This window comes from Solanum dulcamara, chromosome 5 (genome assembly GCF_947179165.1).
Source record: "Solanum dulcamara chromosome 5, daSolDulc1.2, whole genome shotgun sequence".
NCBI classification, from domain to species: Eukaryota; Viridiplantae; Streptophyta; class Magnoliopsida; order Solanales; family Solanaceae; genus Solanum; species Solanum dulcamara.
The window spans coordinates 10,870,652-10,894,475 of NC_077241.1; the positions used below are offsets into that span (position 1 = coordinate 10,870,652).

Here is a 23,824-nt window from a genome sequence, read left to right on the forward strand (position 1 = left end):
TGTGGCGTCGTTCCTTTAGCTACTGCCCAGCGTGTGTTGTCAATGAAAAAAAGACTCAAGAATATAGTTTAGGTCGTGTATAATAACATTAGGGAAATCTCGGTAGAGGGTATCCCTAAACCTAGAAAAAAATAAGGTATTTATAGAAGTCTAAAGCTAGTCCTAAACTAACTAGGAAAATGAAACTTGATGCACTTCGGATTGCTATGGACGGGAGACACCACGGCCAGTGGTGGGCACCATGGATCGTGGTAGCCTTCCTTGGTGATTTACTTAGCCTTTTATGTCTATCCATCCCACCACAGCCAGTGGTGAGGACCACGGCTCATGTTGAGGCTCTTGGTGGTTGCCTTGGCCTTGTTGCTCTTTGAATTGGCTCTTGGTGATTGCCTTACCTTTGCCACTTCTTGCCTTTTCATTTTTATGGATGAATATTAACTACAGAACCCACCACGGCCAGTGGTAAGCACCGCGACTCATGGTGGATAGGCGTGGCGCATGCCTTAGCCCAAAAGTCGATTGCCTTCTCTTGGCTGCATTCTTCACGGATGGGGGCTTCCTTTCACGGCCAGTATTGCACACCACAGCTCGTGATGGTTGTCTTGGTGTGGATACTTGGTCAAAACATGATGATTTAATATCCCAACACCCATTCCAAGGTCCTTGAATTTCCGGTGAAGTTCGTTTTTTGAGTTCTCCTTTCAAGTTATTCGAAACCTTTGCAAACTCAAGTGTTTGAACACCTCTTGTGAGATTTAGATTTCCCTTTGGCATCACCACAACACCAAGCTACCAACATCCTTCAAGATCAATCAAAATTTCACATGAACCATGCCAAATATCATCAACCCAAGCGTGCTTCAATTTTTCTGAAAACTAACTAAAAACACATATCAAACTAACAAAATGTGCTTGAGAACTTATAATAACTACTTGTTTTGGGCATCGTAAATGTTGTATTTTGGCGACACATCAACACCCTCACATTTTTCCATTGATCAAACCAAATTTGAGAAATACCCCTCAATTGGTACATAGCCAACTCTGCTCTTTCAACCAACCTAATCGTCATGATCTCAACAATCTTGTGGATGCTATCAACAAACCTTTGTTGATCCTCATCAACTTTAGAACCCCAAAACTCCGGAGGATTCATCCTCATGAAATCATGAACTCTTGTTGCCGCTGTACCAATATTTGGGCTAACGGGAGCAACAACCTCACGGTTAACTTGAGCCATAACGGCTTGAGCAAGTATTTAAAAGGCTGCTCGGAACTCTGCATTGGAAAGTTGATCATTTATAAGGTCATTAGGAGCTTGTTTCTTCTCTTCAACGATGTTTCTTTTAACGAGGTATCTTCGTGGAGGCATATTCTAAGAATTGCAAAGAACAAGCATAAGAGGGAAAAGACTTAACCACTCTACCGCACGACATAGATCATGAAAGAAGTGACATTTTTCCTAAGATGTTTCATAACCTCCTATTCATGGATTTGGCGTGCTTCACACCAATGAATAAGACTCTACTTAACATGGCATGTTAGACTCTTTAGGGCTATTCTAAACCTTGGGCTCTAATACAAAGTTTTTCACGATCCTACCTAGGACCTAGTCGTAATTCGGCGATTGGAAAGCGAGGGACCCCAGCCATAAGCCATCTTAGCATACATCACATACACAAGATAAAGAACAACAAAAATATGAGCAGAAGTAATCATTAAGTGGGGAATAGGATTAAGGGAGATCAACTCTATAAACGTCAAATTCGGACTACACCAATATATCGTCTAAACATGCCTCTAGTCTGGTCTTTGACTGGGGCTTAGGACAAGCTCCTAGCTCACCGTAACAATAGAAGAAATGTCTAACAATAGTAACATGAATAAAAGTCTTGTCCTCGGTAGAATAAGGACTCACCAACTTCTTGGAAATCTAACAAAAACTCTAGCCACGAGCGGGGTAGTCGTGAGTGTCGTCCGTCCCTACATTATGAGACAATGTAGGCAAAATATGCATTAGTAAGTTTGAATGTACTAAGTATGTGAGGTATGCATGAACAAGAAAAAGAACGTATAAATATGCCATAAGATGCATGACCAATCATAGTGAACATGAGTATAGCTTAAAAGAAATTTAAAACATAAGAAACGCTTGGTCAACGCATATCATAAAACTTCAACTTTCAACTCATAACTTGACACCTCATAGCTTAACTTGAACTTGAACTTGTGAGGGATAAGACTGTTAACCGACAACTAAGACCATGCGAGCTACTACATAAAATCCAATGACTCCTACATTGAAACAGAGGAGGCTACCTTCCCAGGGCATACTCCAAGATAACTCAACTCAACTCAACTGGGCTATGTGGATCCACTAGCTACGCCATGAAGGCAACCTACGTAGGCAATGTAGTTTGGGACTTTAGGTTGCTACTAGGATTCCTTGGATAACCAACTGCGTTATCCGACAGAACCCCGCCTAGAAATCCTCTCAGTACTTAGTCAATATCCCAATGAAAACTCATAAAACATAATCATAATATAGTTGGGAAAGATAGTAACTGCCTATCAATCCATCTTTAAAACATTTAGGAATAGCTCATCTAACTTGGTGATTCATAAGAATCTATATTTTTAATGAGAATTGTGCTTATCACCATCTCAAAATATCTAATGATCTTAACTCTGATCATCATCTCAATCTTTAACTTTAAAATCATAATCTCATCTGTAACTCATTGGAAACTATCTTTATAAATTATTTAACTCATGATTAACTCATAGAATCATCTTTACTTCATAATCATAGCTTGAAAATATAGCTTTATGCATGGGATTTTATAATTCAACTTGAAATCATGCAATTTCTATAAGAACATGCATATAAAGATCATTGATAATATTTAAAAACGAAATCAAATTAGTCCAATGCAATTCATCAAAACAAGGGTTCATAATCAATTGTAAATTGAATGAAAACTTTAGAAGTCTTTGGGACTTCATGGGTGAAAAGGGCCCATGAATCAATCCCCACATACCTTGTTTGAATTCACTAAGAATTGAAGAAGGACCTTGAAGAAATCTGAAAACCCTAGCTTGAATTTGGAGAGAAACCTTGAGGGACCTTGTGAGTTCTTTCCTTGGGAATTTTGAGAGAATGAATTGAATAGGAGGGGATTTTGAAGAATACCGTATTTATAGACTTTGAACTAGGCCATAAAAGTTTCTAGGTTCATTGAACCAATCTTGGGAAAAGACACAATTTCCCTTCATTAAAATCTAAAAGTTGACCCTACGGACCCTTTTATACAGGACATCTTGGCAACGACGAGCATTCTAAATGACTCGTCCTGCAGGTCTGAGAAATGGGTCTAAAAATATAGTCTCTGAAGTTTGGGAACGGGCAGGGTTTATGACCTATTTTTAAGTAAACGATTCATCTTTTGGGCTCGTCCTGCAGGTCCCAAAAACCTGCAAAATACAAGTCTCTGAAGTTTTTTGACGGGTGGTCTTTACGACCCATCCTAGCTTCTACAACCCTCCTACAAGTTCGTAGACTTGGCCATGGGGGATCCTTAAAACCCAGCCTCTGAACTTAGCTTACGAGGGGTTTCTACGAGTCGTCATCTTGAGGGTGACTCATCCTAGCAAGTCATAGAACCTCTCCTGAGGAAAACTTCAACTTATTTTGAAGGTCACTCTACGTCTCAACTTTACGAGCCATAGGGATCTCCACAAGCCATAGAGGGAATCGTTCACCTGGATAGGTTCAAAATTCTTGGAATTTTCTCCTTGGTTCCAACTTACGGGGTCTTACATATTAAGAAGCTTATCTATAAAGATGGAATCCCAAGGGTGGTTTAGACGGAGGAGGAAGTTGACAGAATGAACACTTTGGAAAACTTGCAATATGTGGTAGTTGGGAATTTTTCCTATGGCAGGCCAGATATAGAAGAGTTATGAATCCAAATTCCAAAACAATGCAAAGTGAAGGGGGAATGCAAAATTGGATTACCAAGGTATAGACATATACTGATGCATTTCAGTTGACAGGATGATTTTATCAATATGATGTCTAAATCCAGTTACTACATATTCTCAAAAGATGGTTATTCTTACATGATGAGACCCGCTTATTTATGATGCTAAATTTAGTGTAGAGGAAGAATCATTACAAGAAATGGCATGGATCTCATTTCCAAATTTAAAACTGGCATTTTTTGTTAAGGAATCCATATTTTCGTTAGCAGTTACGGTAGGAAAACCATGCATCTAGACATGGCCACTATTAATAAGACTCAACCTAGTTGTGTTAGGGTAAAGCTACAGGTGGACTTGTTGGTATACTTTCCTAAATTTGTTGAACTAGAAGTTGTGAATGAAGATACTAAGACTTCCAGGGTAGAGAAAGTTCACATTCAATATGATATACTACCAAAGTATTGTAAGCAGTTCAAGATACAAGAGCATGCAGAGAATGATTGAAAGGTGCTGCACCTAGAACTCAGGAAAACTGGACATGAAAGAGAAGTTAAAGAGGATAAGATGAAAGAAGTTTCTGATGTGCTATCTAATGTACCTCTGATAATTATAGGTTGGCATTTTAAGTAATGGCATCCCACGAATAGAAATCTACCGAGATAAAAAAGAGATGATCAAAAGAAAGGGGAAGAAGAAGTTAGTATGGGTAACTCTTTTGCAGCATTAAATGAAGAGAAAAATTCAGCAGTAGCATCACATGCAACAAATGTTGATGAGGTTACAAACAAAATTGAAGTAACACATAAGGAGAAAAACAATCAGCAATACAGGTCTACTAAAGATTGGATCACAATGACCTTTGTACAAGGAATGACCAATACAAATGTCTGTAAAAACAACAATGAGAAGAAACAAGATGAAATGCAAATTTTGAGGGGTAATGCTTTAGAGAATCAACAGGAGAGAATGAGTGGAGATACTGAGGAGAATAACTATGAATCAGGGATTATCATAAAATTGCAAGTCTCTGAAGATAAGGGGGAGGCCATTGATAAGGGAAAGAAAATCATTAAACATACAGGGGATGAGGATTTCGTGCAAAAGAATGATGATACATCACTTCAAGTTGAACAATCAAAAATGAAAGCAATTGATACAGAACTGGCAATAGTTCTCAGGAATGAGAATCTTCAAATGGTAGCAACTAAACACAAGAGATGAAGAATAAATAATGAGGAGGGGGAAATGATCTTGGCACAATAAGAAAATGGGGTACCTGCAACAGGAACAGAAACCAATGAAAATACAACACAACTGGTAGATAATCTTGAAGACATAGCTATCTTTCAAGAACCACTCCAAATTGATGGGAGAGATTCAGTGTTGACACTGGAAGGTAGCTACACTAGTGAATTAGCAACAACAGAGGTAGCAAGAGAGGGGAAAAGGGAGAAAGAATTGATTGATGCTTTGTACAATCTGGTGTTACATCAATTATCAAAAAGAAATAATATGGGCATAGCAAACACTCAAAGGGTTGAAGGAGTAGAAGATGCAGAAGAAGAGAACAACAACCCCAAAGTAATACAAACATTGAAGAATGTTGGATTAAGTGTTACATCTAATTCAAAAGACATCAAAGACAAAAGTAATGTGGAGATCAAAACTATTAGGTTGAATCCTAAGAGGGGTGTGAAACAGATTCTAAATGAAGATGAAAACTCTGTTTTGGAATGTGAGATCTATTAGAACTCAAAAATCATTTTAGAGGATTCAAATGTTAAACAGACACCATAAATTTTCTCTCATAGAATTAATGGAACCATTTCAGGAAGGGAGTCAGATTCATAAATATAAAAGAAGGTTGGGCATGCCATATGAAAATCATAATCAAAATGGGAAGATTTGGGTATTTGTTAAGGAACATATTCATGTTGGGGTAATCTCTGATTCTAATCAACAATTGACACTTCAACTTCATTTTCAGAAAACTGGGATACTATTTTGGTTACAATAGTGTATGAAAAATGTGACGCCTTGTAAAGAATCAAGTTATAGGATGATATCTACAATATCAGCAATAGTGTAATCTTTCTTGGCTGGTTGGGGGAGATTTTAATGTCATTGTGAGTGAAGAAGAAAAAATAGGGGATCTTTTGGCATATCCTCAAGAATATGAAGATTTTTCCTTCTGTATGAATTCTGGTGATTTGTTGTATGTCTACTTCAAGGGCAGTCCTTTTACTTGGTAGAATGGTAGAATTGATGCGGAGTTTATTTTTAAAAGATTGGATAGAATTACGGTGAATCAAGCTTTTATTGGTTTATTAGGTAACCTTGACATGAAACACTTAGAAAGAATTAATTCGGATCATGCCCCTTTGTTATTGTCTTGTGGAGATCAAACCACCTATGTGAGGAAGCCTTCCAGATTTCTGAATTTTTGGGTGGATAAAAAAGGTGTTTTGAAAATAGTGTCCAATAGCTGGAAATCAGTATACTCTGCTGATATTTTCATTAGCCTAAAGCAGAAGATGAAGAATATAAAAGTAGCTCTTTCTAGTTGGTGTAGAGATAGGTTTGGTGATATTTTCAAGCAATTTATTATGAGAGAAGAGATTGTGAGGATAAAAGAAGAGCTATTTGAAGAATTTCCAACAGTTAACAACGGGATGATCTTGCATCAAGCACAAGCTGAGCTAAAGAAGTACATCCACTTTGAAGAAGAGTATTGGAAACAGAAAGCAGGTTTTCAATGGTGTACTTAAGGGGATAAGACTCTTTCATTGTCTAGTAAATGAGATTATAAAGAGGCTATCTATTAACAGAATAATCAAAGAAGATGGGCAATAGGCTGAAGGCAATGAGCAGGTGGCTGAGGAAACTATCAACCTTTTCAGAAACCAATTCTCTAAAGAAAGAGCAACTGCTGAGCTGACTCTACTACAACATGTTCCCAATCTAATTTCTGAGGAGAATAATGAGTTGCTTAAAGTTGTTCCTACTAAAGATGAGGTGAAAAAGGTAGTATTTAAGCTTAATGGTAATAGTGCTAGTGGTTCTAATGGTTTTACTAGCTTGTTCTTTCAAAGATGTTGAGAAGTGGTTGGGGATGATATTTTCAATGTTGTGACTCCTTTTTTAATGGTTTCACCCTCCCAAATTTTATTACTCACACAAATTTGGTTCTTATATCAAAAAAGACTTTGTACAGTCCTTTTCTGATATGTGACCAATAAGTCTTGAGCAATTTTCTTAATAAGATGATATTCAGGATTGTACATGATAGATCGGAAGGTTTGCTTCCTACGATTATTTCCAAGAATCAATCAGGTTTTTTGAAGGGAAGAAAAATATCCTACTGGCCCAAGAGATTGTATCTAATATTAGAATAAGGGGCAAACCTGCTAATGTGGTTATCAAACTGGACATGGCAAAGTCTTATGACAGGGTTAATTGTCATTTTTAATTAAGTTTTTGGAGTAGATGGGATTTGATAATAAAGTGGTGGATATGATTTAGAGGTTGATTGCAAATAACTGATATTCTATCCTAATCAATGGTCAAAATTATGATTTCTTTCACTCTTTTAGGGGTGTCAAGAAAGGAGATCATTTATCCCCTGCTCTCTTTATACTATCAGTTGAAGTATTATCTAGGTCCTTCAATAATCTGTTTAACAACAGAGACTTTAAGGGCTATAAGATGCAAAGTGGAGTGATAACATTAATCATTTAGCCTATGCTGATGATAGTAACATATTTGTATAAGTTGATGGAATTTCTATAAAGCTTGTCATAAAGACTTTTGGATGATTATGAATGTCAATCTGGTCAACTAATAAACAAAGGAAAAAATGCTTTTTATATGTTTAATAAGGTGAACTCTATTCATTTTGATGATGTGGAGGAGATTACAGGTTCAACAGAGGTTCCTTTCCTTTGATTTATTTGGGATACCCTATTGGCCATGCAAAGAAGCAGAAGGTTCATTTTAAAGAATTGATCAAGAAAGTGCAAAATAAACTACAAGTTTGGAAGGGTAAACTTCTCTCATTTGGAGGTAAATTTGTTTTGATCCAAACAATGCTTAACAGTATTTCTATTTCTCTCCTTTATGCCATGAAACCCCCACCCCACCCCCACCAAGCATATAATTCATGATTTGCATAGAAATTTGCTACATTTTTATGAATTGTAAAGAAACTAGGAGGAATAAGCATTGGGTTGCATGGTTTGATATATGCTTTCCTAAGGAGGAGGGTGGTTTAGGACAGATCCTTATTTGATGTTTCTAAAGTTTTATTTGATAAATTATGGTGAAACTTTAAAAACTCAAAAATCATTGTGGTCTAATTTCTTATGGTACAAATATTGCAAAATGTTGGGACCTCAATTGATAGAAGGGAAAGGTGGTTCACAAACTTGGAGATTAATGCCGCAAGACAGAGACATGGTGGACCAACATATATGGTGGGAACCTAAGATTGGTCACTCTAGTATATGGTTGGCTAACTAAACTTAACTGGTGGCACTTCATTAGTATTTGCCTTTGAATAGTGATGTTAACCAGCATTTGGAAGATGTGGGATAACTGTACAACCAAGGAGAATGGAACTGAAGTTAATGCATGAATTGTTTAATGAAGATGTTTTTCTCATTTATCTAGTCATGTAGCAGCATTTGTAGAATATGAAGAGTGGGATACACCATGGTGGATGTTGAATAATTAAGGTTAGTTTACAGTTAAATCTTCTTGAAATTTTATTAGACAAAAAAGAAACCCTAATGAAAACTTCAAACATATTTGGGTGAAAGGGGTCCCTTATAAAGTTTCTTTCATTATTTGGAGGTTGTGGAAGCAAAGGATTCCTCTTGGGGAAGTGCTGGCAAAGAATAGAATCCCTGATTATGTTCTTTTTGTGTGTTATGGACAATGGAGCTCAGAATCTATTGAGCATGTATTCATTAACTGTAATTTTTCTAGTAGATTATGGACTGTTTTTGCAGCTAATGCAGGGGTTGATGGTCCTTTCATTCATCTGAAAGACATTGTCTGGAAGTGGTGGAAGGCATAAGTTTCACATAAGCTAAAGCTCATATACAAGGCAGTTCCTATGTTCATCTTGTGGCAGATTTAAAAAAGAAGGAACAAGATTAAACATGGGGGGAAGATGTCTCAGTTACTATGATTATGGAGACTGAAAGAAATTTACACTTTATGGCAAGAAGTTTATATCCATGATTGAAGAATATTCCTGTATCTTGGCCTTTGCTAGTTAATTTTTTGGATGATTACACTCCTACTCTATGTTGTAAAGTGGTGAAATGGAGTAAGCCTATTGTTAGTTTTAAGTGCAATTGTGATGGGGCTTCTAATGGAAATCCAAGGCCAAGTTCTAGAGCTTTTTGCATTGGATGTGGAAGGAAAATTTATTTATGAGGAAGTCAAGAGACTGGAGGATGATACCAACCTAATGGAAGAGCTCAGGGCTTTCAATATGGGATTGGAATTTTGTAGGGCAAAAGAATTGTTTCCAATTATTCTAGAAACAGACTCCCTTGTGGTGAAGAGGATGTTAGATGGGGAATGGGAAGTCCCATAGAGGGTAACTGCTAAAATTAGAAAGATTAAGAACCTGATGAAGGAGAGGGAAGTTGTGGTGGAGCATTTTTTCCGAGAAGAAAACAAGGTTGCAGACTTGTTAGCTAACTATGTTTTTTTCTTTTGCAGGTACATAAAGTATTATTTTCTCATCTTTTCAGGACTTATCAAAAGAGGCAAAGGTGTTGCTTAATATGGATAAAGAAGGAATTGCAAATTTGAAAATCAGAAAAATGCAAAACGTAAACCATGGATGCTGTGATACTAATACCAATGAACAATGAACAACAACAGTAAAACAAGTGAAAACACATGGAAAAGGAAAGCATAGGAAAATGGCTTTTATCATAGATGAATTCGAACATAAGGAAAACAGTAATAAAGGATAGATTCTGAGCAACATTAACAAGATATACCTGAACCATACAGTGGTATTAGTTAGGTTTGACTAGCTCATTCTACTGGAAAGGGTAAATATTAGAGATGGAGCTCATTAATTGGATTAGAGCATTTTTTTCAGCTGAGGTATGGTGTAAATTGGATCTTACCATAGTTGTTCGAGCTATTTTGAACAAGTTTTTACTGGGTTTCATTTTCATGGCATTCGTGAGATTTAGAGTGCCTGTTGTGGAAATGTCTCGAAATCCTCTTGTTGAAGCTATTAAGGATCCGATCTTATGCCTTGTCAAGAGCAGCGCCTCTGCCATGGCTGCTGGGAGTTAAAGCTTGAGGATGACTATGGAGCTTCCAAGTCTCCTTCTAGCTATTTATTTTTTTATGTCTGTTATTTTTTGTTTTTTTTTGTATTTTTTTGTCTTTGTAGAGATATTTGTTTGTTGGATTGGGCTGGGTCATTTTATGGACAGATCTTTCCTATTTTGGTTTTTTATAATAAAGGGTCATTCTGACCCAGTTTTTTAATTTTTTTTAAAAACTTACCATAAGAAAAGTGAATTGATTTATCACCGATACATAATAAGTTTCAATAAATATTGTATTTATTGATACAAATTAAATTTTTAAAAGCTATTTCTACATTTGTAATGATCAAAACTATCATTATATTTGATTATTAGACCTCAAAATATTTTTGAAAATTTTTCAAAAATATATTTTCGTATTTGACAAACGCATCAAAATAGACTTGCCCACAAGGTCAACCCAACTCAACCCTTTAATCAAGTGGGATTGAGTTAAAATTTCTTTCGATCTATTTTGAAGTGATTAAAACTCAACAATCTAGGCTCAATTGGCTAGCCGGCCTCAAAGGATTCGGTTGAGGCCAAAAAGAATAATAATTAATTAATTTTAAGAAAATTAAAAATAAATTAAATAAAAAATTGAGGAAAAAGAATGTACTAATTACTAAACAGTAAATTTGAAATTAGATTCCCAGTTTTAGTCTTAGAAATAAATTGACTTGAATTAGTGAACAAAAATGGTAATTATATTTATTATTTTGAATTGATTTTATTTATCTATCCTGAGTTCGTACAAGAATGGTGTTGTCGAGGGTTTTATTTCACATTGTAAAATAATTTATATTGAGATTGTGCCAATAATTACTTAGACAAAGCAATTTCGAAAGAAAAAGTTTTAAGGGCTAGCCTTGTAGGGCTCAGCCCTATTTTTGAAGTCAACAATTATTTTAAGATTTTTACTGCAGGGTTGAAAAAATAGTGAGTCAAAAAATGTGAATGTGATAGTAGGAAAATCTCAACAACAAAATCTCACCATTTTTCCAACCAAGAAACCTACCAAACTTTGAATTTTGGTTTTTCATTGATGTCATCATTGACATCAAAGGGAAAAATAGTTTCCTATAAAAGGAGCTCATTTGTTAATCACGCCAAAAACAAAGGAGAAAAAAAAGAGTAAGGCCTCACTGAGGGAAATAATTTGTGAGAAAAAAATAGAGAGTGTGAACGATATTATAGTGAGGTGAGAAAATCAAAAGACAAATATTTTTTTTGAGTTTGTAGTGGTCTTTAGAGTATTTACTCAAACCTACAAGTTTATGATTTCTTGCTATAGTGATATCAGTTGCTTCTCTCAGCTCGTGGTTGTTTTTCTTATTCAGAAGAATTTTCACAGAAAAATCTTGATGTCATTATTGCACTTTTTATTCTTGTTGATTAAGTGATTATTGTGTTCCACTTTTATTGCTTGTATTACCGCAAATATTATTTATGCGGCGGGTTTATTCCCAACAATTAGTATCATATCACATGTTCTGCTTATTTACAGAAATATTTTTTATGATCTATCGTCCTATACTCAGTGAAAAAATATGTTTGCAGTAAAGTACGAAGTAGAAAATTTTAACAGTGATAGTGATTTCTCAACATGATAGAGAAGGATGAGGGATTTGCTCATCCAACAAGGATTGCACAAGGCACTATTTGGCAAATTCAAAAAGTCTAAATCCACGAAACTTGAGAATTGAAAAAAATAGATGAAAATGTTGTTAGTGCAATCAGGTTGCACTTAATAGATGATGTGGTGAACAACATTATCGATGAAGAGATTACACGTGACATTTGGACAAGGTTAGAAAATCTATACATGTCCAAAACACTAACAAATAAATTGACCTAAAAAGCAGTTGTACGTTCTACATATGGGTGAAGGTAATTTGTTCTCACTTTTAAATGCTTAATGGACTAATCACGCAACTAGTAAACCTCGGAGTAAAGATCAAGGAGCAAAATAAAGTCATCATGCTCCTGAACTCGTTGCCATCTTCCTACAATAATTTGATAACAATCATCTTAAATCGAAAATACAATATTGAGTTGAATGATGTTACATCAGCTCTTCTACCCAATCAATAGATGAGAAAAAAGCCTAAAAATCATGGATAGACTCTCATAATATTCGGAGTTATCAAAGGAGTTCGAATAACTATGATAGATCAGGAACTCGCAGAAAGTCCAAAGTCCAATCAAAATCAAAGGCAAAAAATTGCTACAATTATGATCAACTAGGTCACTTCAAAAGAGATTGTCCAAATATAAAAAAGGGACTAAGGTAAACGCAGTGGCCAAGAGAACAATGACAACACAACTCCCATGATGCAAAATAATGACAATGTTGTTCTCTTCATAAACGAGGAAGAGGAATGCATGCACTTGGCATGTGCATAGTCAGAATGGGTGGTTGACACAGCAGCATCTTACTACACTACAACGGTAAGAGATATTTTTATAGATGTGTAGTAGGTGATTTTGGCAACGTGAGAATGGGTAACACAAGTTACTCAAAAATTACAAAAATCATAGACATTTGTGTTAAGACTAATGCCGGATGCACATTAGTACTGAAGGACGTGTGCCATCTACCTAACTTGTGAATGAACTTAATATCGAGAATTGCTTTAGACCGAGATAGATATGAGAGCTACTTTGCAAAACAAAAATGGAGACTTACCAAGGGAGCATTGATGATTGCAAAGGGAGTTGCTCCTGACACGTTGTACAGGACAAATACAAAAATATGATAAGGTGAATTAAATAAGGCTCATGAAGAGATTTGTATAGATTTCTGACATAAAAGAATGGGTTACATGAACGAGAAAGAATTGTAAATTCTTGCCAAGAAATCATTCATTTCTTTTGCCAAAGATACGACGATAAAACTTTATGACTATTGTTTATTTGGTAAGAAACATAGAGTCTCATTTCGGACATCGTCTAAAATAAAGTTGAATATACTTGATTTTGAATACTATGATATTTGTGGTCCAGTGGAGATAGAATCGACAGGTGGTAATAAATAATTTTTTATTTTTATTGATGATGCTTCACAAAAATTGTAAGTTTATATCTTGAAAATGAAAGATCAGGTGTTTCAAATATTCAAAAAGTTTTATGCTTTGGTAGAAAGGGAGATGGGTCAAAAGTTAAAGCGTCTCTAAATTGAAAATAGAGGTGAGTACACTTCTACAAAATTGAAAGAGTATTGTTCAAGCTATGATATTGGATATGAAAAGACAGTTTCTGAACCCCAAACACAATGGTCTAGCTGAGAAGATGAATCACACTATTATTGAGAAACATGCTCAGAATAGTTAAATTGCCTAAGTCATTCTGGGATGATGCAGTTTTGACAGCCTATCATCTTGTGAATCGTAATCCATCAGTTCCATTAGAGTTTGACATTCCAGATAGAGTTTGGACCAATAAGGAAGTGCACTACTCGCATCTGAAGGTGTTTGGTTGCAAAGATTTTGCACATGTACCAAAGGAGTAGAGAACCAAGCTAGATGATAAATCAGTTCCTTATATATTAATCGAATATGGAGATGAAGAGTTTGGGTACAGACTGTGAGATCCTGTAAAGAAGAATATAATTACAATCAGAGAAGTAATCTATCGAGAAAGTGAAGTTGGAAATGTTGATGATCTGTTTGAGAAGGCCAAGAAAAGAATGGTATTGTCCATAATATTATTACCATTCATTTTAATTCTAACTATTTCATAAGTGCAGAAAGTATGATCGATGAGGTTGTTGAGTAAGGAGAGGAACTAAATGAAGTTGTTGAGCAGGAGGAGCAACTTGGTGATTATATCGAGCAAGATAATTACCCTTCTCAAGAAGAAGAAGAACAATCTCAAATTTTCAGAAGATTAGAAAGGCAAAGCATAGCATCATCCAAGTATCCTTCATTAGAGTATGTCTTCGTCAATGATGAGCGAAAGTCAAAAAATCTTAAAGAGCTGTTGTCTTATCTAGAAAAAAATCAGTAGAAGAAAGTCATGCAAGAAGAGATGAAATCTCTACAAAATAAAATGGCACATACAAGCTGGGTGAACTTTCAAAAGGTAAAAAAACGCTTAAGTGCAAGTGGGTCTTTAAACTCAAGAAGAATGAAAATGAAAAATTGGTCAGATACAAAGCTCGATTGGTGGTAAAAGACTTCAAATAGAAGAAAAATCTTGAAGTAAAGCAGTTCGACGTGAAAACTGTATTTCTTCATGGAGATTTGGAAGATGAGATTTATATGGAGCAACCAGAAGGATTTGAAGAATTTGAAAAGAAACACATGATGTGCAAATTGAATAAGAGTCTTTATTAGTTGAAGCAAGATCCAAGACAGTGGTACAAAAACTTTGACTCTTCTACGAAAAGTCAAACTTACATAAAGACCTATTTTGATTTGGGTTTATACTTCAAAAGATTTTCTGACAACAACTTTATTATTTTGTTGTTGTATGTGTATGACATGTTAATTGTTGTCACGATCCAAAAAAAATGAGGTCATGATGGTACACATCCTAAATCTCATCCCAATGTGTAAGCCGAAAAGTAAAATCATATGAGATTCCCAAAGGAAAGTCAGGCCACAAATAAATACAAAATAAATAACAATAACGAAATTATTCAAAACCTGGTGTCATAAGTTTTAAGAGCATCTAACTACAAGTCTGAATCAGAAATACACAGTTTAAGTCTCAGAATATAGAAAAGACTACAAATGAGAGATGGACTAGCGGCGATCTGGATCCCAAGATCTCACCACTGATCCGATGAAGATGAATCTATGAGAATCAACTAACGCATTGGGTACCCTGACTAGTATTTGTATCAAAAAGGGACACACAAGTAGGGTGAGTACAATCCACATTTACTCAGTAGGTTAAACCGAATGAGTATAAGGAATTAACCAAAAACAACGAAATAAACTAAGGAACGCTTCCACCTATACACAGAAAAGTCTCACTCCAGCTACGTTGCCGTCAATTTATATAGAATGGCATGATTAAAGTAAACACTTAAATACAGTTCAATATGACAGTTAAATAAATAGGTCAAGTATCACAGGTTTCAATGTAATACAATGCAATAATAAAATAATACGGTGGGATCAAGGCTGTCGCACAATCTGTCGTATACACCAGCTGAGTTGTGCTAAAAATTAAGACCTAAGGGGGTCTTGTAGATCATATACCTCATCACAATCTCAGTGTATCAACTACCTCTCCACCCAACTTATGGCCAAGGACTCATGATACTAATGTCTTATTTGCTTGCCACCTATCTCGTGGTTAAGGATACAAAAGATGTCACATTTTCTTTCTCAAAAAGGTTTCCACAGTTCTCAATTTTCCAAAGATCAATAATAGTATCAATGGGATGAATGCAATCACGAAGTATAAGTCATGGAGGTAATATTTTACTCAATATATAATACAAGGTTCAAATTTCTCCAAGACTTAACCTAAGCATGATATTCACCCTCAATAGATAATAATGGGAAGGAAATACATCAAATTAAGTGTTTACATCTTTCTCCATAATATCTTAACACTCAGGCATGCTCAGAACCCCTAACCCTATCCCTCAGATGGGCATTACAATTCTGTTAACCTCTTTTCAGTTCCACGTAGTTAAGTCATATATTATACATTCTCAATCATAGATAAAATATCACATAAGGCCCTCACACGGACTACAAAGCACATATAAGCCACCAAATGGGCATCATACTATCAATTATCAGTCCCAAACTATACTACGACCCCATCCCAAAGCCTACAATATAGAATTTGAGTAATCACCCCAACTCAGCCCAAGAAGGATAACCAAACCTACCTCAATTGTCGAAACCGCACTCGAACGCTCTATCAGATGAACACCTTTGAATTCAATGCCCGAAATGATAAGCCACTATCAACAATGAAATATATATGTCATAAGAAGTTCAATGACATCCATATTGATAGATTTTGGAATCGGGGGTAAAATAGTCCAAAAATTGATCATTTTTGAAAAGGGTCTCTGAAATTTTATTGAAGAATCACGTTCTGCTCATAATAAGGAACTCATGGTTGAAAAACTCATAAAAATAGAGTTCAAAATGAGTTAGAAATCACCAATTTTTCATAACATCAAATTAGGGAAGAATAAGAGGTTTTGGAGTTTGAAACTAAAATTTAGGAATTAAAATCATCAAATGATTGATGAAAAAGGAAGGTTTTAGGTTAAAAATTACTTACTCAACGATTTTACTCGAACATCTCTTCTCAAAATTGCCTCAAAAAGCATAAAAACTCAAAAATGGTGAAAATGGGGTTTCTCTCAAAGTTGAACACTGTTCATACGAGAATTGAGCATCGCAATCGCAATCTATTTAAGATCGCGATCGCGAAAAACACAGGATAGACTAACTCATCGCGATCACAAATTACCCCCTTGCGATCGTGAATACCATATGTCTTACTCATCATGATCGCGTGACCTAACGTAGCGACCGCGATGAACAAAATGTTTGTACTAGAAAATCAAAATCTGTTGTTTTTGCCAAGTCTAAAATGCCTTTGGTTGGACCCTCAAAAATTATTTGAAATCCTGTAAACATAAACCTTATATGCACTCCTACTAAATTCGACATTCTAGAGTGCATGAAACCATCGAATTTTGAATTCGAGGTATTCTTGACCCAAAATCTGATAAGTCCCAATTAAACTAGTTTCAACACTTGAAATATCCAAAATACTCTCGGAATGTCTAAAAATTACAATGAAGCCATTAATAGCATTAAAATTACCTCCTAAAACCATTGGAATTATCAGAAATCGATTCCGAATCTCCGAACTCAATTTGTTGACCAAAGTCAAACTAACTTATTTAAAACTTCACTTTTCAACTTAAGACTTTAAATTCACATATCAACCCCAAATCTGTTTCCGATGACTTTTCTAGATCAATTTCCATATTTCGAACCTGATGGAATTGATGGAATCTCGTTTCGAGACCTGTAGCTCTATTTGGTCACAAAAATCACTTTTTCACAACTTAACTCTAGAGAACTCGAGATTTTGCCCAATTCACTCTCTTTTAACACTTTAACACATTCAACCACGCAAACTAAACAAATAATACTCGGAGGTACTAATAATATGGGTAAAATGATAATTTTGCGCCAATTTTCGAAAATGATCCTCAAGGTCATTACAACTCTAGGATAGGACAAGAAGATGATTGCCAAGCGAAAAGGAGATATGTTCAAGTCATTTAACATGAAGGACTTTGGCCCAGCACAATAAATTCTAGGGATGAAGATTGTTCGAAAACAAACAAGTAGAAAGTTGTGGCTATCTCAGAAAAAGTACATTGAACGTGTACTAGATCACTTCAATATGAAGAGTGCTAAAGTTATTAGCACACCTCTGGTTGGTCATCTTAAGTTGAGCAAGAAGATGTATCCTACAACAATGGAGGAGAGAGAAAATATGACTAAAGTTTCCTACTCTTCACCAGTTAAGAGTTTGATGTATGCAATGGTATTAGAAATGATATTACTCATGCAGTTGGTATTGTTAGCAAGTTACTTGAAGATCCTATAAAAGAACTTTGGGAAACAATTAACTGGATACTTAGATATCTAAGAGGAACCACATGAGACTGCTTGTGGTTTAAAGGATTTGATCCAATCTTGAAGGGCTATACATATTACTGGATATTTATTTACATTTTCAAGGGGACCTATATTATGTTAGTCAAAATTGTAGAAGTGTGTCGCACTCTCTACAACTGAAGCAGAGTATATTGTAGATACTGAAGCTGGCAAAGAGATTGTATGGCTGAAATAATTTCTTCAAGAATTTGGATTGCATCATAAGGAGTATGTCGTCCTTTGTGACAGTCAAAGTGCAATAGATTTGAGCAAAAACACCATGTATCATGCAAGGACAAAACATATCAACCTGAGATATCACTCGATTTGAGAAAAGATAAAGGACAAATCTATGCAGGTCATGAAGATTTCTACTAGTGAGAATCCTTTAGATATGCTGACCAAGGTGGTATCGAGAGACAAGTTTGAATTATGCAAAGAACTTATTGGCATGTACTAAAACTAGAAGCTTGGTGTTATCTCCTTCTAGTAAATGAATCTAGAGGGGGAGATTTGTGGGCTTCTGCCCCATTTTTGAAGTCAACAATTTCTTCAAGATTTTTGTTGCAAGGTTGAAAAAATGGAGAGTCAAAAAAAGTGGATTCGATAGTTGAAAAATCTCAACAACCAAACCTCACCATTTTTTCAACCAAGAAACCTACCAAACTTTGAATTTTTGTTTCTCATTGATGTCATCAATGACATCAAAGGGAATAGATTATCCCTATAAAATGATCTCATTAGCTCATTTGTTGATCACACCAAAAACAAAGGAGAAAAAAAAGAGTAAGACAACATAAAGGGAAATAATCTGTGAGGAAAAATATTTAGTTTGAACTATATTGTAGTGAAGTGAGAAAATCAAAAGAGAGATATTTCTTTTGATTTTGTAGTGTTCTCTAGAGTATTTACTTAGACTTAAAAGTGTATAATTCCTTGCTATAGAGATATCAGTTGCTCCTTTTGACCCGTAATTTTTTCTCCTATTCAGAAGAGTTTCCACGTAAAAATCTTTGTGTCATTATAAATCTTTTTATTCTTGTTGATTAACTGAATATTGTGTTCCACTTTTATTAATTGTATTACCACAAATATTATTTCCATGGTGGGTTTATTCCCAACAAGTTTGTCTTAATTCGCAGTTCGCTTTAAACGCTATATTGGGCTGCCATCAGGGGCGGAACTACAGGGGTGCGAGGGGTGGCGACCGAACCCCCTTCGTCGGAAAATTGCATTATATATATACTGCGAATTTTTTTATTCATGTACAAATATTATTTTTGCATCCCCTTAACAAATGGAGATTGTGGATTAGTGGATAAGGCGCCTGTGATTGAGCCTGTGGTCGTGGGTTCGATTCTCGACAATGACACATTTTTTTACTTTTTTCATCCAATCCCTTATTTTTTAATTTTCTTGAACCCCCTTATCAAATATTCTGATTCCGCCCCTGGCTGCCATTTTAAAGACCGTGAAGTAAAAAAGGGTCAGTCCTCATTAGCTCATTAATTTACTCTCTAATCTACTCGTTTGACACTTCTATACTTCATGTTTACATTAAATAAATTAATAAAATTCTACGATTCACGAATATAAATATAATGTAACCATAAATCATGTTTAATTGATATAGTTTATACATCAGACATATTTTCTTTTGAAACCCCTAATGAAATTCGTAGTCGTTATCATTCAAAGTGGGTACTCGATAAACTCGCTTTTATGTAATATCTCACAAACAACACAAAAAATATAAATTATATTAGACAAATCTTGTGCAAAAAAAACTCTTTGAGAAGACATTGACAGGGAAGTCGGCCACGCTTATGGGTTCATCAGACACATTGTGCATTTATTCATTTTTCTAATAAAATATTGTTTTTAAAGAATCTTTTTTCTTTTTTTTTTATAAAAAAAATGCTTTAATTAGTATAAATTGGAAAATGCTCTTTTTTCCCTTTTTAATCGTTATATCCATTAAAATAGAATTAACGTAAACATCAAGTGTCATATAAATTTACTTATTTTTCATACATATATATGTTGGTTGTGAGAAGAAGTCTACATCTAATATAAATGAGATAACCATTGGTTGAGAAAAAGACAACATAAAAATTTAATTACATACGATGAATATTGATAACAATAGGAGAGCGATGAGTTTTTTTTTTCTGTCACGAAGAAAAGGTAAATGGGGATCAGGGCGTCCAAACCACTCTTCTGTTACTCAAAACTTTTCTGCATCTCTGTCATCTACCTCTTCACCACTCTCTTCTTAGTTCTTTACACTTATTTAATTTCTCCAACAAATTGTCTATTCAGATATTCCCCTAATGATCCTATTCAAACCCCTCTCTTTCTTTACAATTCTTCTTATGGAGAACATAAACATGCCCTTCCTACTTTTCGTTCGTCCTGTAATTCCCCTGTTTATTTCTCAGGTACCTATAAAATTAAATTCTCTTTGATTCGTTGATGATTTTTTTGTTGTTTGAGTAATGGGATTCTGTTTTTTGGTAGATTATTGGAATACTTTGAAGGAAATGAATGAATTCAGTGAGAATTCAACGTTACTTGGTTCGCGAAACATGAGGTATATTCAGGGGAATGCTGATAGTTTTGGTGGGAATTTCAGTATCAAGAAGAGGTTTTCTTATTTCCATCGTCGTGGTGATGATGGAATTGAAGTTCCTTGTGGATTCTTCAAACGTTTTCCTATCAGTAATTTTGGTTCGTGATCTGTATACTTAATTACACAAGATTTGCAATTTTTGATACGGACAAATCACCTATGAAACTAGAGATACTTTTTTTTTTCCCCTTTGGTGAATTCTGATTGTGGCTCTTGAAGATGTAAATTCTTACTACTATGCAAATTTTATGCTGGAATAATATCACCAATTATACAATTACTAAGGAAAAAAATATGAATCTTGTAGGTGTTTTCCTGGTAAAAAAAATCAAGAAATTTTCGAGGACAAGTTGATAACAACCCGTCCCTCTACCTTTCTCTACTTAAATGTATACCACACTTTCATATGCGATATGATTTGAACTAGTGACGTGTGTCAATCTACACATCAGGCAATGCACTCTCTTACTACTAGACCAAAGAGGCAAAACTTGGAGGTGTTATTCTAATGCTTTTAATTGTGTTGGTTTTTTTATTTATTTATATTTTTTTATTTTTTTTGAAATTTTCAGATAGGATTGCTATGGAAAATTGCAAGGGGGTAGTGGTTATTTCAGCAATATTCAATGACCATGACAAAATCAGGCAACCAAAGGGACTAGGTAAAGAGACACCCTACTCAGTATGCTTTTACATGTTTGTAGATGATGTGACACTCAAGGGACTTCAATATCACAACTTAATTTCAACAACATCATTAGAGGAGAATTCAGTGGGAGTGTGGAGAATTGTGATGGTTGAAAAAGAAAATTTGTATGAGAATTCAGCAATGAATGGAGTTATTCCCAAATATTTGGTTCATAGGCTATTCCCAAATTCGAAATATAGCATTTGGATAGATGCCAAAATGCAACTAGTTGTTGATCCATTCTTGTTGATTCACTCACTTGTTGTTATGGAAGATGTTGATATGGCTATTTCAAGACATCCTTTTTATGTCCATACAATGGAAGAAGCCATGGCAACTGCTAGATGGAAGAAATGGTGGGATGTTGATGGATTGAAGAAACAAATGGAAACATATTGTGATAATGGCTTGCAACCATGGACTCCAGAAAAGCCTTACCCTTCAGGTAATGAGTTTTTTTTTCTCTCTTCAAGAAATGAAATAGCTACGTAGTTGTAGTATTGCTTTTGTAGTTTCTTGTCCTTTGATTTCTGTTATTATCTATTATTTTTTATACTTTAATTATCGTAATATTTTGCTTTGTTAAGTTTTCACTTCCGTTACTTTTTTTTCTGGACTACTTTGAGTTATTTTTTTGTTAAGTTGAGGATCTATCGGAAACAACCTCTACATTTGAGATAAGGTAAGGTCTGAGTACATCGTACCCTCCTCAGAACCCTACTTTGTGAGACTATACTGGGTATGTTGTAGTTGTTGAAATGAAATAGCTACTCCAAATGTTGCGTACAACACCCTTCTTGGATTCTATTTGTGAGATTACATTGAATATGTTGTTGTTATTGCTGCATGTATTAAAAAGAGGAGTACTTTTCAATTTGAAAACAATTCAACTTCAAATTTCATTATTATATATTCCTCATGACATGTTTTTATAGTCATACGAAAATTTTATGGTATGTTTAACATCACAAAATTTCAAAATAACTTCTTTCTTAAATTTTGTGTTATTAAATACAATCACATAAATTGAAACTGAGCAAGTAAAGATGTACAAATTTTCACTATTTGTTCAAGCTAAGTCCGGGATGTCCTTAATGAGGATTACAAGTGGGAAATTTGAATAATACATATATTTGGAAAAGCATGACTTGTCTGTGAAAGCATGAGTTGTCTGTGATACTTGGAGTTATATAACATTAAATAAGACATATTCGTCGTCTCCAACAAGAAAAAGGGAAAGTAAATAAAATATTCTTCTTAGGTGAATATCCATAATTTTTATTTAATTAAAGTCAGTTTCACGTATTGAAATAGTTAATCCACTTTTAAGAAATAAGGTTTATGTTTAGTGAAGGAGTTTCTAGAAGGAAACAAAAAGTTTGCGGTGTATTATATGTGAAGTACAATGAATTGTCACATTATGAGCAAAATATCAACAGCAATGATTTTTTGAATAGATACACTGATTACTGTCACTTTTCTTTCTTTTGAAGATAGTTTAATGGTAGGGCCACCTCGTAAGCTCTAACCTAATTTTTCTCTTTCTCATAGTCACTATTCGAAAAGTTTGATGAATTTTCTATTTAGATTGCTTCTTCGAGGGTATTCCTAATAAAAAATGTCTTATCCTGATCATTGTACCAAGAAAAAATTATTTTAGTGCGTCAAGATGTAATTTAATAATTAATGAAGTGAATTAAAAATTATGAAATCTCACGTTCAAATTCAAATTAAAATATTAAATGATATCTTAATTTTCATTTGTCCTATTCATGGTGAATTGAGTTACACGATACCCGTTGATTGAAACTGACATGTATGTTGTGGAATTAGTCACAATTCATGCAAGTTAGCTCGGACATTATAGTAATAAAAGAAAAGTCATAGTTTAATCATGATTCTTATCTAAAGCTAAATTCTTTATAGTGTATATCTTACTTTATTGCAAGTTAATCTTTATTGAAATTTTCCTAGCCAATTTTAATGGAAAACCTTCTTTTATGTTTATGGTTTTTATTTTTCCCATGGTCCCTGCAGATGTACCAGATAGTGCAATAATCTTGAGAAAACATAGTGTGGCAACCAATTTATTCTCGTGCCTCTTATTTAATGAACTTGAAGGATTTAATCCAAGGGACCAATTACCCTTTGCATATGTGAGGGACTTGATGGACCCAAAACTGAAGTTGAACATGTTTGATGTTGAAGTATTTGAACAAGTGGCAGTTGAGTATAGGCACAGCCTTAAAAATGATGGGGTCACTAACCCAAAAGTGATCCCCAAAAAGACAAAGAGGGCAAGCTCTAAATTCCTTGTGAATGGGACTAGTAGCAAGTGTGATAGCTACCTTTTGAAAATGTGGGGTGAATCCCAAGATTGATTTCATAAATATTTAAAGAGTTTATTTTGTATACATTGATATTGTTTTAAGAATTTTTTTAATGTTAAAGTTAGATAGGGTTTGACCATAAATTTTGAAAGTTTATCTTCAAATATTGACTTAGCCATGCAATCTGA

The 23,824-nt window shown here is 34.7% G+C and overlaps 2 protein-coding genes across 5 annotated transcripts in view; one reads left to right on the top strand and one right to left on the bottom strand.

Annotated features, from left to right (window-relative positions):
• The window catches only part of LOC129889023 (uncharacterized), a 31,027-nt gene extending 20,615 nt beyond the window's left edge, over window positions 1-10,412 (bottom strand). The window contains exons 1-3 of one of the 3 annotated variants that reach the window (XM_055964121.1): window positions 10,137-10,412; window positions 4,583-4,635; window positions 1,919-1,983 (exon numbers count right to left, since the gene is read on the bottom strand). In XM_055964121.1, the coding sequence (XP_055820096.1) occupies window positions 1,919-1,983; window positions 4,583-4,635; window positions 10,137-10,295 (277 nt within the window). In that variant the 5' untranslated portion in view covers window positions 10,296-10,412. Of the gene's footprint in view, window positions 1-1,715; window positions 1,984-4,582; window positions 4,636-10,136 lie in introns of those variants that run through there. The other 2 variants (XM_055964119.1, XM_055964122.1) reach the window with 2 other exon arrangements.
• A 9,676-nt stretch (window positions 10,413-20,088) lies between these two features.
• Window positions 20,089-23,802, top strand: LOC129889024 (alkaline ceramidase TOD1). Of its 2 annotated transcripts, XM_055964124.1 has the most exons (4): window positions 20,090-20,427; window positions 20,507-20,716; window positions 21,191-21,751; window positions 23,344-23,800. In XM_055964124.1, exons 1-4 carry the CDS (start codon window positions 20,178-20,180, stop codon window positions 23,685-23,687), a joined length of 1,365 nt encoding a protein of 454 aa, XP_055820099.1. In that variant the 5' UTR covers window positions 20,090-20,177; the 3' UTR covers window positions 23,688-23,800. The 2 variants fall into 2 exon arrangements, with proteins under 2 accessions (XP_055820098.1, XP_055820099.1); XM_055964123.1 differs by lacking the exon at window positions 20,507-20,716 and having other exon boundaries at window positions 20,089-20,427; window positions 23,344-23,802.
• The last annotated feature ends 22 nt before the right edge of the window (window positions 23,803-23,824 follow it).